A 15236-nucleotide genomic window follows, 5' to 3' on the forward strand; every position below is an offset into this window, starting at 1 on the left:
AAATGTGAGCTGCTGTTTAGATAGTCTTGCAGGCTAGGCAGTGCCCGGACCTTCACCTTGAGTGTCCCTTCTCAGAAACTCCCTATGCTCTACTTTGAAACACATGAATTGTTCAGGATCGTGTTTTCTTAGTCTGCTTCCCCCTAATATTTCACACCCTATAAGCTCAGCTTTGCTGTAGGCCACTAGTTACATTTTAAACCTTGCCATTCTTTTAGTTCTGTTTTGCTATAGCAGTTGAGACGTAACTCACAGAACAGGTGCTTTACTGTCAGAAAAAATCTACGTAACATGCAGATTTCAGCTAAAAATATTAAATCAAAGGTTTCAAGAACCTCCAAAATAAACTAATCAGGTGTTCCTTTTATTTTCTGCCCACTAGTTTTATCTCCAAAATGGTTCATCTTATACTGGAAGAGAATCAAATACAATATTTAAATGACAAACCACTTACCTCATAGTCAAAAGAAACGCTGATCTATCCATGGCTTAAATATCACTAGAATTTCTTGCATATATCAAAAAATACTCCTATCTCCCACCAGCAGGCTCCCAGGGATATTTTTTGGCCTCCATGGCAGGCGGCTTGGAACTAGATGAGCTTTAAGGTTCTTTCCAACCTAAACTATTCTATGATTCTATGATTCCTAGTTGGTTGAGTAAACCAGTTCTCTTAATGTTCACCAGAATTTTTAGATACAGTTTGATTTAAATTCAAAGAAAGAATTAGGCAGGAGTATTTCCTGTATTTCCTAAATCATCTTGAAGCCTCACTTTTTCAAACAAGATTTAGTGAAGTACTGCGTGGCAAGACAAACTAAGACTCAGGGTAATTATCCTTTAGAAAGAGGCATGATTAAACGTAAATGTGTAACTAGTCCTCTTGAGCTCAAATGCATGTCTTATTTAAGTGCTATTAGAAGAACAGTGTTATGAGAAGAAGAAAGAATACTCTGCTACATCAAGTCTAATAACAAGATCAAGGTACAAGATCTACATGGTTGAGCTATCATTCCATATTAACCCTTAATTGCAAAAGCCAATCTCAAGTAGTGCCTGCTGAATATTTATCTTGATTTTTTTCCCTGCCATTACAGATGGAGTCTCATCATTCTATCTCAAATTTGCCTAATGTTTTCTATTAAAAGGCAGAATACAGGTATTTATTATTTTGCCAACTTTTTTTCTTTGTGTTAATATTTTTCATGCCAGCTACCTTCTTCACGATGAGTTATTTTGGGAAGTTTTATCTAAAATGTTTCTAGAAGCAAATTTAAGGGAAATCTTTCCCTACATAAAAGGATAATGTTTTTATTAAAAATGCCCAGTGCTTCCCCTTTTATGAAATAGGAACTAGCAATCTAAGAAATCTGAAGAATATTCCTCTTCCTGCTGCCATTACAGTGTACCCAAACAGTGTACCTCTCTCTCGGCAAATGGATGCTGCTGTGATGCCGTGTTCCAGGCTTGCAGGAGAAGATAAAGGCAGCACATAAGTTTTTTGCAGGAAACGGATAAAAACCAGAAGGAAGAAAACACCATGAATCAAATGGAAAGGGAGGGAAGGAGGAAAAAGAACAAGTATTCATCGTAGGACTATGGAATGTAAAGGAATAATGGGAATCAGGCAAGAAGCAAGATCATATTGGAAAGGAGCAGCAGAGGTGAGGAAGGGACCAGCAGTCACACTGGGCAGAAACATTGGAGTGTAAAAACAATGGCAAGGAGGCCCTGGGAGATCAACGTGGCGGGTAGAGTCGTGCCAGTTCGTAACCATTAGGGTGAGGTCATACAGTTAAACTGATCTGACGGTTGAATGCTGCTGAAAGGAAGGGTGCCGGTACCTGCACCCTCCCCAGCTACTTGTTCTCACTGCTTCCTTGGCACTGGTGGGACTCTGCCCATCAGGAGCAATGGCTCTCTCTAGGGTCAAACAAGACCAAGAGCAACCAGGAGAAAGGCGGCAGGACAGCAGCTGGGAATCCCTGTGTATGGGAAGGGAGTAGCAGGAGCGCCTTTTCTGACAGTAGCATAGTTTGGGTGTGGTTTACTCATAATTCGAGATTGCACCTTAAGGCAAGCTTTTCTACAGAACCTGAAATTGGGCCCATGTGGAAGAGAGTTAGCAGCAGTTAGTGCAACTACTTACCTCAGCACAAGTACCAGTGATCTGTGCCATGGATCTAAAGCATCAGCTACACTGGTAAACCACGGAGGAATCAGGATGGTCCTCTGAAGTGGACAGTTGATTACTTCCCTTTTTAATTGAGGAAACCAAATGCAAAAACTACTTTGAGAAAATGCTCGATTCACAAGTCCAAACATTCAAGTCAATGTCAAAACTAATGTTTTTCATATAACTTTATTCACTTCCCTTATGCATACAAATTGTGATGCTATCTGTAATGTTCAACATAAACTTACAAGACCTTTGGAACACTGAATCAAAATCTGATTATATAAAGTGGAAAATTTTCCTTTCTCTTCTCTTAGATCAGTTAAAGCCAGCATTTCATTGACTGATACGAAGACGATGGCATAAATCTCAAGGTACATAAGAATAGATAATTTGTTACCCATGCAATAACACTACTACACTCAAATATTTTTACTTCTATGAGTAGTTTCTACCAAAATCATAGACGAGTTTTGTATGTTACAGGAAGCGTGATTTGGGTAACATATAGTAGAGGTACATGGCAGAGTTCTAAGTTTATAAACATGAAAAACTGAAGTTATAAAATTCAGACTCCTCTGCAAACAAAGAAAAACCATGATCTGTTAGTACTTCTTGATAAATATTTTCACCACCACAGTGTTCAGCCCCTTGGACACTACTTTTACCTATCCTATCAGCTTCTCCCGCCAACGTTTCTGATGGAACTTCTTGTATCATCTAGTGCAGCCTGAGGATTCTGTTGTTCGTAGCTTTCTCTCAAACAAGTACAACATCTTCCCATATGGGATCTGTAGCAGCTGTACTAGTATCATCAGGGAAAGCATATTTTATTACCCTCAACGAGGTTGAAAAAATGACATTAGGGTATTGTCAGTTGTAATGTGGCTTATTTAATTAGGCGCAGAAGTACTGGGAGAATTCCCAAAATGAAATACATCTGAGACAATTACTAGATACAAAACATGAAGCACTTGAGAGCTTTGATCTCCAGATACCACCTTCAAAAGGTCCACGTGCAGCATGCTTTCATTCCCTCTAAGTGGTTAACTTGGGCTTTTCATGATTTAGCTTGTGTAGGGAACCAAATAATTATTATTTCAGACAGAAAATAGTTTTTTTCCTTAGGATTAAATAATTGATAGTATTACTATTAGAAAAGAATTCTTCCAGAAGTCAAGACTCTTGGTTGCTAAGTATTTTTAGTATTAACATTATGGACTAGCCTTATTATCTTTAGATAATCTCATGAAAAAGGGAAGAAGAATAAAGCAGTGTAACCCTTTGTATTTCAAAACTACTTGTGTTAGAAATATTCCACCAACCTGCAATAACGTCCTCCTTTGCAGATCTTGTGTCTCTACTTTTTCTTAGTAGCAAAGGTCAGTTCTTTATGACACTTGCTATTTTCCAACCTGAAAGAACTCCTTACAGCAGAAATGACTAGTTCCTTCTGAATTTTTTCTTTATTTCAAAGTAGCTGTAGAAGTTGTCTCTTTGACTGTGGGTTCCAAAATATGGTACAAAATGCAGGCCCTAAAGCCACAGCAAGGCCATGTCTAAACAGAGGACTACTCCTGTCTTCCAGGAGAATTTACACATTGTTTTTCCAGTCTATAACGGAGTGACAAGGTTCTGCCACCACTATTCCTCAGAGGAAGCTGCACACAGATTTCCCAGGTCTGGTTGTGATGCAGGCAATGTCTACATAACTAGTGCAGTGCCATTAAGTGCAAATCAATGCAGAAAAGTATTTGATGCTACGACTGTGGCATTCATACAACGTACCTATCATAGAATCATAGAATCATAGAATGGTTAGGGCTGGAAGGGACCTTCAAAGGTCATCTAGTCCAACCCCCCTGCAAGGAACAGGGATATCTCCAACTAGATCAGGTTGCTCAGGGCCTTGTCCAACCTGGCCTTGAACGTCTCCAGGGATGGAGCATCCACCACCTCTCTGGGCAATTCCCTCTGGTACCTGTCAGTAGCTTTTAGATTAGAATAGCATTAATCTTACCAAAGAACCGTAAATGGGAAGAATCGGGACATTCACTTCAAAAGCTCACTTCTCATCTAAACTAAAATGCTACCAAAGACACATCCATAGCTTCTAACAAAACAAGGCTATCATCTGGCATAGGAAAGAAGACTTAAGTTTTCGTCACAGGGGTAAATGGAAGGAATGCCTGGCAGGGATTTTAACAATTACATTTATTCTTATCATTTACACCAAATAAACTAATTTCAGAGATTTTATAAATTACATAATCTCTAAATTATTCATAATTTATTCAGGTTATCTGAAAGCAGAAATGTTGCAGGTATTTAGAACGGACACATCACTTACAGGAGCTGTTGTGAGCACTACTGAAAACTGGGGAATTACTGTTACAAGACTGTTTCTTAGGAAAAATGTTGTTTGCTTTGCATAATACAAGATTTGAAAAAAAAAAACCAAACAATGCAGTTACATCATGGAAAAAATACATTCTATTTATGCTGCAGGGAAAAGTTGCAAGTTCATGTAAGTACAATATGTGTCTGGGAAACTTGGGTAGCTTTTACATTGGGTACAATCCTCATCAGAACCTCATAGTCTTGCTAAAACCTCTCTTTGTTGCTCTTACACAAAAATCAGAGTACCACTTAAAGCAAAATAAACGTTCTGATCCTCAAAACTCTACAGAAGGATTTTATCCTTAACACAGCAGTCACTCAAAGTAAGTTATTCTAGTACATGGATGTATATAACCCATTTCAAGTTCTCCCTTGTGGTTACAGCCAGAACAACACACTTTACTCAAATTAACGTGGACAGGCCTAATGTCTGGGCAAAGCATGCCTGCAAAGTTTATTTCATTATTTAAACCAACACACAACAACCATCAATTTTAGGAAGGCAGGCCGTGCCACAGAAACCAGCCTAAATAAGGTGTGGGGACCTTATAAGAGAGCAGGAGAGCGGACAAAGGAAACGGAGGAGACACGAAAAGGCCGCTGGCTGGAGCTTCTGCCCTGTGCTGTCAGTGGCTGAGGTTTTTTCTTCCTCCACGAATAAAACATCAAATGCTTTAACACTGAGTTAGAGAAACGAGCTGGCGGTGTCACCGCAGTGCAGCCCGCAGTCCCGAAGCTGGGACACCGCGCAGACGGCCTCTGCCCTCACAAACGCCCAACAGCTCCCTGAACGTTGAGGGAACAGCCCCCAGAAGAGCTTAAAACATCCTAAACCCCACTTCCAGTGCCGGCTTGGGCAATTTTCCTCCGGGAAAGGGCAACAGGATGCCCGACGGGAAGAGCGGCCCCGTTCCGCCGGGGGAAGTGACCGCCGCCCCTCACAGCCCCACGCACGCGCACACACGCTCGCGACTGCCGCGCGCCCACTGACGGCCCGGCCCGGCCCGGCCCGGCCCGGCCCCGCCTCGCCTCGCCCCGCCCCGCCCCGCCCCGCCCCGCCCCGCCCCGCCCCGCCCCGCCCCGCCCCGCCCCGCCCCGCCCCGCCCCTCTCGTCGCCGGCGGGAATGCCGGGAGTTGTAGTCCGACGCCCGGCCGGGCGGAACTACAAGTCCCACAGCAGCGACGGGTCTCGGGGTTGAAGGGGCAGAGGGAGATGGCGCCATTTTGAGAGCGAGGTGCTGCCGCCGCTCCCCTCCCCCTTTCCTTCCCCTCGCGGGGAGCGCGCTGCTCGCCGAGGCGGCGGGAGACGGGCGGGCGTAGGCTTCTGCCTTGAGGTTGGTCTCTTTATCCGTGTGTGGCTGTGGCTGCTTTTCAGCGGGGCCGGGAAGGCGCTTCTCTTCGCCGGCACCACCACCACCGCCGCCCCTGTGTGGCAAAGGGGGACTGTGGCCGAGTGCTCAGGTCGCTGCGGGCGGGCGGGGAGGGGAGCAGCGCGGGGGCGGCGGTATTGGTGCGTAGGAGCCGGCTGCCGAGGCTGTGGGACATGGGCGCCGGGCTGAGGGAAGTGTCCGTGGGGCGGGGAGGGGGGGTGCCTTACACCGGGGCGTGGGGAAGGAGGGAGCGGCTGACACACCTACCGAGAGCTGGGGCTGGCGGCTCCCGGCAGCTGCGCCTTCCCCTCGGCACCCCTCGGGCACCCCGCTCCCACCGCCGGGAGCCCGGTGCGGGAGCAGCGGCTGCTTCCCTCGGCTCTGAGGCCTGGCCTTGCTCTCTGTGAGGGACGCTGGCCTACATGCTTTGTCACCTCCGTACCTAGAAGGAGGTGGTCACGCAAAGCCAGTCAGTTCCCCCATCTGTAAGTTCTGCCACATATGCCTGCTTTTTCCATTTGGAAGTTTACTGTACAGGTAGAGCTTAAGGCCTTGGAGTTACTTGGTTGAGTCTTCTAGATGTTTGGCAGGTTAGTTGAAGCGGTGATTTAGTGTTGCACATGCCAGCCTGGTGAATCACATATGCCGGCTCAGATTCAATGCCTACAACCGGTTCTTTGTAGGAATATGACAGACCTCTGCCTATCCCGTTCAAGAGACAAGACTGTCACATAGATTGCACCTTCTCAGTTATGTACTTGCTCTGTCCTCCCCGAGAATGCAGGTGAAGATGCTTTCACATGCAACTTCACTGTCTCAAAAGATAGTCTGAGGAAGTCAGTTGAAGATTAGCAAGAAAGGATATTCCTGTGTGGGACAGTCACAGAGTGACATCCTCCATCATTAGGGATACTGTTGTGCAGCACGTATTCACATGCTCTCTGTGTTTTTTCTGTGTCAACAGAACACCATCTGCATAAACACCATCCCAGAAGACAGATGAGGACTTAGAAGCTAATAAAGCTAATAAAGCATTTTTTTTCCCCCAGTCTTTTTTCTTTGATTGGAGGTAGAGTAACGTTTTTTGATAGATGCAGGATAGAGTCTGTGATTCATATAATGTCATACTCGCTTTCTGATTTACAAAAAGGAGAAACTGAGAAGCTGGAGGTATGCATAAAATCTGTATATCTTGAGAGGAGGAGAGAGCATAGTACCCTCAATGTTGTCCCACCAATTCTGAGGAAGAGGGATAGTTACATGGCTGTGTTTTTCCCCTTCTGACATTAGTGCTGTCTGCCAAGTAGTGAAGTCAGATGCAAACAGTAAAATCTCCTTGGTTAGACATTTCGAGACTGAGGATGGCAGAGTTCTCTTCATTTGGACAGTAGGTGAGAAAGTGCCCAGAGAAACACCTTTTCTTGTCAGTTTTGCAAGTGGCCATGAGATGGTAAATGTTACTTACAAATCTTCCTGTAATATTACCTACAGATCCTTTTTAGCTAAAGAAAAAACCCTTTTTTTCTTGTCCAGAATGAAGAGCATGTGACACTTTATTAATATTTACTCCTAGAAAGTTGGAACGTTCAGAGAAAGCAGTAGAATAAACCTTCCAGTAGGAAAAATACTTACTTGTTTGGTACTGCATTTGCTTGAGGGCGAGCATTGCTGAATAAACTACTTAGCGCTTGATTTATAATAAAATGACTTTTTTTTTTATTTCGTTCTGTCTAGACCTCCGGAATCCAAGTAATTCTAACTAATAGTTTGATGGATAATGGCATGACTGCATGCCACAGTGGTCAATGCCATCTTGCTTTGTTTTTAATTGCTGTAGTCTCTCTGAATCTTTCTAGAGTTTATTGGCTCATTCTTAGAATGCAGTCTGTTTGGGGCAGGGAATGGCTTTTTTGTTTATTTTTAGAAAACATGCAGCCAAGTGGTCTTGGTCCCTAACAAAGATCTTTAGTTGTCCCAAAACCAGAAACAGAATAATAGATTGCAGATTTAATTTTAAGTCATATTTGACTAGTACCACGTTATAACTGCCGTCCAGCATCTGTTTGATTGTTGTTAAATGAATTAGTTGAGTTCAGTTTGTGTCACAGGAAATAATCCTTGTGGTCAAAGTATTTGCATTTTTGTTGGTTATATTAATAGTGGTGTCAGGCATCAGTTTGTGCATTGGAAATTGGCACGTGTTTATGCTGTAAAAAAGATTTATAACACTTGACAGATTAACATAGGTCAGTAGAGAACAGAGGTTCTTGATGTAATTCATTATTCAAATATTCACATTTAAAAAGCATGACTTGTGAATTATTTAAGGTATATCATAAAATGTGTCTGCTAAACTGGTACAGTGCTAATGTAGTTCTTTGCTAAAGATATGCAATAATTTGGCAGTTTTGTTTAAACAGTACTTCCAGTAGGTGATGTCTGCTTTTCTTCTGGTTGAGTATATTTCAGTTGTGACCATGAAGGGTCTGAGGATGTATGTCATAGGCCTGAATAACTTCTACTTTTTTATACTTTTCTTTAAAAATATACATGTTGATATTGTATTAATTTTTTTCTAAGATGCTTCATGCTGAAAGTAGAGTAAGGCTCCTGGAGTGTGAGGATGAAATCACAATTGAACCATGTTCTAAAAAAATGAAGTCAACAGAAGGGGCATACGAGAAACTCTCTGATGGTGATAACCAAGGTATTTGGGAAGAAGTGGATGCTGAGAGAACATCAAATGATTTGATACTAGCATATGCCTCAGATAACCAAGGGCAACATGAAATGCAGAAGCAAGAGAAGATACCAACTGGTGTCTTGGACACACTGAATGAAGCACTCCCTGAAAATAATGTAGTGCTTAGTCAGCCAGTTGATTCAGAAACTGTGCAGAACATAAATCTTCCATTTGCATCAATAAATGACACTAAAATTGAAGAAAAGAAGGGCCCTTTCATTACAAATAATGCTGGTGAAGATATTAAAAATAGTTGTATGTCATTTTCACTAAACAGAAATGCATCAAATGAAGAATTTTTTACAAGCAAAGAATTTATTGGACCGATTTACAAGCCTGCCAAAAGTAACAAACAGGACAAATCTGGCAGTTGCAATGAATGTAGAAGCAGTGAGGGAGATCAGAATGAATTGCATGAAAACAAAGCTAAAATAAAGGAGGCAAAGCAGTTGCAGACTATTTCTTCTGCTGTACCAGAAATAGATGATGAACTAGACCAGTTCTATAAAGAAATTCACCAGCTGGAAAATGAAAATTTAGATGCTAATTTTCAGGAAAAAGAAACTGGAACTTCTCAGGAACAGTACTCTCCATACAACTGTAGTCAAACCTCACAAGAGGATTATCAACGCCTATTGTTGGGCAGCCCGCAACCGTTTTATGAGAATGGACAGTGTTTCTTTGGGGAACAAAGCAATGAGCAGCAATTTCTCGTGGAAAAAAGTGGTTGGAAAAATGAAAATACCTTTAATGGACAAGTAGATTCTAAATATTGGAACTGCTCAGTGCCTGAATTCAGACCTGCTTGGCAGTCAACAGAGTCTTTCCTAGTACCTCAGGGACCTCTTCCTCATAGATTCAACCATCAGTTGCACTTTCAGATACTTAATTCCCCACCACAAAAACCAAATGCTCTCCTTTCTCAGAACAGTGAACTTTCTTACAAAAATCATCATGGTTACCATGGAAATACTGATATCAACAGTCATGGTCCATTGCTTGATCAGAGTACCAGCTATGCTGGTCATACTGATATCCGTACTACTCAGGTCTTCAGAAATGGAAATAATGACCAGAACGGACTCCAAAATAATGGTTTCTGTGAAACTAGAGAGGAGTGTTGGAAAGATCCAAAAGCTGACAGTACAGAAGGAATGCACAACTTCTCGTCCTTGCAGTTACCTGAAGAAGGATTCGGTTGTTCACAGAAGTTGCTCCTAATCTTAAGAGGCCTACCTGGTTCAGGGAAGACAACACTTTCTCGGTAAGTAAAGACTTACAGCTCGAGAAACTTATTCAAACCAAAATTTTTAAGGATTTAAAAAAAAATAATCTGTAGGCAATTGGCAAACTTTGGTTTTTGTAAATTAGGCTATTAAAATGCAGCAATTTTTACTTAGTGAGGACAAATAACAGTAAATATTTAAAATATTTGCTTGAATTTTTAGTCTCCTTTAGAGTTTTGGTGAACAGGAATATTAAATTTAAAATGCTCTGTATCTATTAAATTACATAATATTTTATTCTGAAACTTCCAGTTGTACTAGTATGTGATGGTTAGCATCTTTTTTTTTATTCTTAAATTCCTTAATTTAAAGAAAAATCATCTGTCAAACCTAACAGCATTAATTTGACGGAACCAGAAGTACTTTTTTTATGCCCATCCAAAAACTTCAAAGACCATTAGAAAACTTTTGTCGTTCTGAAAATACTTGATTTGTTTTCAATGTGTTGATGAAACTGAGCATAATCTCATTCTTTTTTTTCATACTATGTTCTATCAACTTACCTTTTATTTGTGAACAACACACAAGAAAATTATTACTATTTTTCCCTTAAAAATATACTTGTTGAAGTCTGACAGGGTTAAAAGCAGGTACCACCTCCAAGTTGGATTTTCACTTTTGGTTTGTTTTTTTTTTGGCCTAGTTTCAAGAGAACATAAGTTGACATAAAGCACTGACACTATCTGTATTCAGTGAAAATAGGTTTCTCTTGCATGCAAAAAAAAAAAAAGTTACTGTATCAGTGCTTGCTGGTTTAGCTTCATTCGGAGACTGTACATCACTTCTGTGGTTATCTTCTGTTGTATGCAAGTAGTCTGTGAAATAGATACAATGATCATGTTCTTCCTCGTTTTAGGTACAAAGGAGTAACCTTGCTGTTTGGTTTTTTTTTTTCCCCCTGATATTTAGGACATCATGATCTCTCTATCATAGAACAATATCTATTAGAAATTTCTAGCTTACATATTCGTATGATTTTAACTGTAATGTTTTCTAGTTACTGAGCGCTCTGTTTTGCAAACTTGCATTTCTGAAGCTGCATGAGTGTGTGTGGGTATTATTTCAATAATTTCTTTCATATATGAAAACAAGATAGAAGATTAAAAAGAACCCTGTGGAAAAAATGCTGCCTCATTCAGTGCAGAAATTGGATACTAGTTAATGTGAAGTTATCTAATAGAATAGAGTGTTTTGTTTACCGAATTGTCTTTGAATCTTTCTCCAAATACGTTATTCATATCATCTGAAAGATTCTAAATGTCTTCAGGTTTTTATGAACAAATATTCTTTTTTCATCTCTTGCTAGTGAGATCAATTACTAATTTCATTTAACAGATGGGGAAAGTGGGCACTATGAGATCAAGGTCAAAAATAGCCACCGCATTTGGGTGCAGAATTTGAACTGTGTGGGACTTGTTTTTCAGTGTATTCAATTACATGCAGTTTCATATGTTCAAAGCTTGATTTCAATTGTTAATTCCCATAAAATCATGTCTCAAGGTCTCAGGTACCTGGTGGTGGAGGAACCCAGAATTAATGTCTGCCTATGAGGAAAATATATGTACTATTAGTTAAGTCTTATTATTAATAAAGTTGACTATGTTTGTGTGTGTAACATCATAGACTTCTGCAGTGTAGACTAGGACAGCAAATACAGTCTTCTGATGCCATCTTAGTACCCACAGGTATCTTTGCAGGCTTGGCATCTTCAGCACCTGCAGATAAACCTCTACCGTGTGCTGGCAAAATGACTGTGTAAGAAAAGCAGAACATGGACATCATCTGTGTGAATCAGCACTAGAAGGGAATGAACCCATTTTGCAAGTGGGTTTCCCAAGTATAAAAGGACAGCAGAGCAGTAGTGAGACCCAGGAATCTTAAATTCTACATTTTATGCAAAGTGAGGTTTTGTAAGTAAAGACAGTATTCCTCCTGCTCCCAAACTTGACCCATATCTATTTTGAATCTTCCACCAAATTCTGTGTTTTGTTTTGACGCTTCCATCTCAACTGCTCGGAATCACAGGCATGTTTTTTGGAAGAGGCTTCTGGAGATCACCTAGTCCATCATTCTGCTTGGAGCAGGTCTGTCACCATTGTTGGATCAGATCAGCTATGTCTTTGTCTAGCCTGGTCTTGGAAAAACCTAGAAGTACAGAGATTCCACAGTCTGGCCAGACTTTTCTGGTGCAGTACTACCCTACCAATAAAGAAGTTCTTCCTAATCTCCAAACTGAAATTCCCAAGCCATAATTTGCGTATGTTCTCCTGTTATACCATGTGCTGTTAGAATTTGTAGAATTTGCTAGTAGAATTTGGCTCATCACCTTTGCAGATTCCCTTCAGGTAAGGGGTTAGGCTTATTAACTGTAATAGGCTGATATCAGATGGCCTTTTATTGTCTTCATTGCCAGACTAAACAAGCCCAGCTGCTATTAACCTCTCCTTCTAGGTTGTGTGCCCTTAGCCATCTCTTCAACCCAGTCATGGTTTTTTCAACCCAGCTTGTCTTTTGAACTGGGAAACCCTAAACTGGACACAGTGTTTCAGAACTGACTGCACAAAAGCCAGGTAGAGTGTGGATGATACCTTCCATTGATCTACTGATCACATATTCTCTAATAAAGCCCAGCGTGTGGTTTCTTCTTCTTTTGATGAGAGCATGCCATTCGCTCATCTCCAGTTTGATGTTCACTGTAATCCTCAGATCCTTTTCAGCAGAGCTACTCAACCAGGTGCTTTCCATCCTGTACTCATGCTTAGGTTTGTTTTTCACTAGTTGCAGAACCTTGCTCTTTTCCTTGTTGAGCTTCATGATGTTTCGCTTAGCCCAGTGCTCAGGTTTCTCAGTGTCCTTTGGGATGGAAGCTCTACTGTTCGTTATGTCAGGCGTCATTACTAATTTGGTGTCATCTGCAAGTTCTCTTCCTCATCATCCAGGTTAACAATGAAGATATTGAAAAAATTGGTCCCACCATCATGCCTTGCTGTGCTCTCCTCATTACTGACTGGGAGATTGTCAGTAGCCTTGGTAATTCCAAAGTATGCTACATTGTTCACTCTGACCTCATCCACAAAGGCAGTTGTTTCATCAGAGACTGCATTCTGGTCAGTAAAGAAGTATTTGTCTGTTGCAAAACCTGCCTTGACTCTTCCTGATTACCCTTCATTTCCTTCACATATTTGGAAATAGATTCCAAGAGGATGCACTCCCTTGTCTTTCCAGGAACTGAGGTTAGTTGAGGTTGAGCAGCCTTTAATTCCTTGGATCCTTGTCTGTACTTGAGCATAACATTAATGGTTTCCTGGTCAGTTGGGATCTCCCCTCATCTCCTCGATTTATTTCCTGCCTTCACCTGACCTAGACAATCCCAGCCTCCTGAGACTCATTCAAGTTTCTATCTCTTCATCCATCTATTTCCAGTTTTGCTTTCCTGTTCCTATCCAGCCATGGCATTTGATGTGTGCTTACTAGCTCCACATCTGCTCCTAAATTCTAAGCAGATTTCTCAGTTCCTTCTTGTCCCCCGGCTTTCCTCCCCAATTGCTCTTGTCCCTGTTTCAGCCAGTGGTCTTGTCTCATTCCCAGCTTCATTGTATCAGTGCCTTCCTTGCACTTCATGCTTTGCTTTGTCCTTATTTCTCTGCCGCCAATACCAAGTTGCTTGTTCCGGTGTTTGTACCAGTATGCTTCCCATATTGTTACTATTTTAGGCTAATTTTGTTCCTTCTCTTGCCATTCTTAAGATTGTGTTGGGAGAAATGTGTTCGTACAATGCAGTATTTGTACTGAACCAGTTTCCTGCCACTGCAAGAATGCTCTGTTTAGGAAAGGGTTTACTGCAGTGAGAATATTTGCATTTTCTGCTCTACTTTGTATAAAAATGAGTACTTTTCACTATTTGTTTTCTGTGCATATGACGTTTCCAAGTCCTACAGCTTGGGCAGATTTACAAAAAAATTCTGCAGGAAAAACAAACATATGTACTTTGCCAGATTAACTTCTTCAATCCAAAGCTTCTCAGAGAAAAGCTTGGAATAACGAAACATCGTAAAAATGCTGTATTTCTTCCTTGGTTTCAGAAGTGATTGACCATGTAGTTAGAAATTTTCAAAAACAATTTGGCCAATGAAATCTTTAGCCCAAGTAACAACAGACTGCTACAACTAGAAGTAGATAATAATGTGTCAGCGGCTCAATGTTCAAGTGGAGGCCAGTGCCGAGTGGTGTTCCTCAGAGGTTGATATTTGAGCTGGTGCTGTTTATCTTTGTTCGTAACATGGACAGTGGGATCGTGTGCATCCTCAGTAAGCTTGCTGATGACACCAAGCAGTGTGGTGCCCTTGACACACTGGAGGGAAGGGATGGCATCCAGAGGGGGGACCTTGACAGGTTTGAGAGGTGGGCCCATGCAAATCTCACAAAGTTCAACAAGACCAAGTGCAAGCTCCTGCCCATGGGTCAGGGCAATCCCAAGCACAAGTACAGGCTGGGTGGAGAATGGATTGAGACCAGCCCTGAGGAAAAGGACTTGGGAGCGCTGGTTGACAAGAAGCTCAACATGAGCTGGCAATGTGCGCTGGCAGCCCAGAAAGCCAACTGTATCCTGGGCTGCATCTGAAGAAGCATGGCCAGCAGGTCGAGGGAGGTGATTCTGCCCCTCTGCTCTCATGAGACCCCACCTGGAATACTGTGTTCTGCTCTGGGGCCTTTAAAATAAGAAGGTCATGGACCTATTGGAGTAGGTCTAGAGGAGGACCATGAAGATGGTACAAAAGCTGGAGCACCTCTCCTGTGAAGACAGGCTGAGAGAGTTGGGGTTGTTCAGTCTGGAGAAGAGAAGGCTCTGGGGAGACCTTCTAGCAGCCTTCTGGTACCTAAAGGGGGGCCTAAAAGAAAGCTGGAGAGAGACTTTTCATAAGGGCGCGTGTAGTGATAGGACGTGGGGAAATGGCTTTAAGTTGAAAGAGGAGAGATTTAGATTAGATATAAGGAAGAAATTTTTCAGTCAGAGGGTGTTGAAGCTCTGGAACAGATTGCCCTGAGAAGTTGTGGGTGCTCCATCCCTGGAAATGTTTAAGGACAGGTTGGATGAGGCTTTGAGCAACCTGGTGTAGTGGAAGGTGTCCCTGCCTATGGCAGGGGGTTTGGAACTAGATGATTATTAAGATTTCTTCGAACCCAAACCATTCTGTGATTTTATAATGCTGGAAAATGTTACAAGAAAACAGACTTGGATTTTTAGGGTATTTTGCTACTGA

At 41.7% G+C, this 15236-nt stretch overlaps 1 protein-coding gene across 11 annotated transcripts in view; it reads left to right on the forward strand.

Annotated features, from left to right (window-relative positions):
• The first annotated feature begins 5768 nt into the window (after window positions 1-5768).
• Window positions 5769-15236, forward strand: part of N4BP2L2 (NEDD4 binding protein 2 like 2) — a 52569-nt gene continuing 43101 nt past the window's right edge. For 4 of the 11 annotated variants that reach the window (XM_086621074.1, XM_086621087.1, XM_086621101.1 and 1 more), the window contains exons 1-2: window positions 5769-5910; window positions 8527-9953. In XM_086621074.1, the coding sequence (XP_086477200.1) occupies window positions 8527-9953 (1427 nt within the window). In that variant the 5' untranslated portion in view covers window positions 5769-5910. Of the gene's footprint in view, window positions 5911-8526; window positions 9954-11651; window positions 13083-15236 lie in introns of those variants that run through there. The other 7 variants (XM_086621067.1, XM_086621081.1, XM_086621094.1 and 4 more) reach the window with 5 other exon arrangements.

This window comes from Tauraco erythrolophus, chromosome 1, assembly GCF_009769465.1.
Source record: "Tauraco erythrolophus isolate bTauEry1 chromosome 1, bTauEry1.pri, whole genome shotgun sequence".
Classification (NCBI taxonomy): Eukaryota; Metazoa; Chordata; class Aves; order Musophagiformes; family Musophagidae; genus Tauraco; species Tauraco erythrolophus.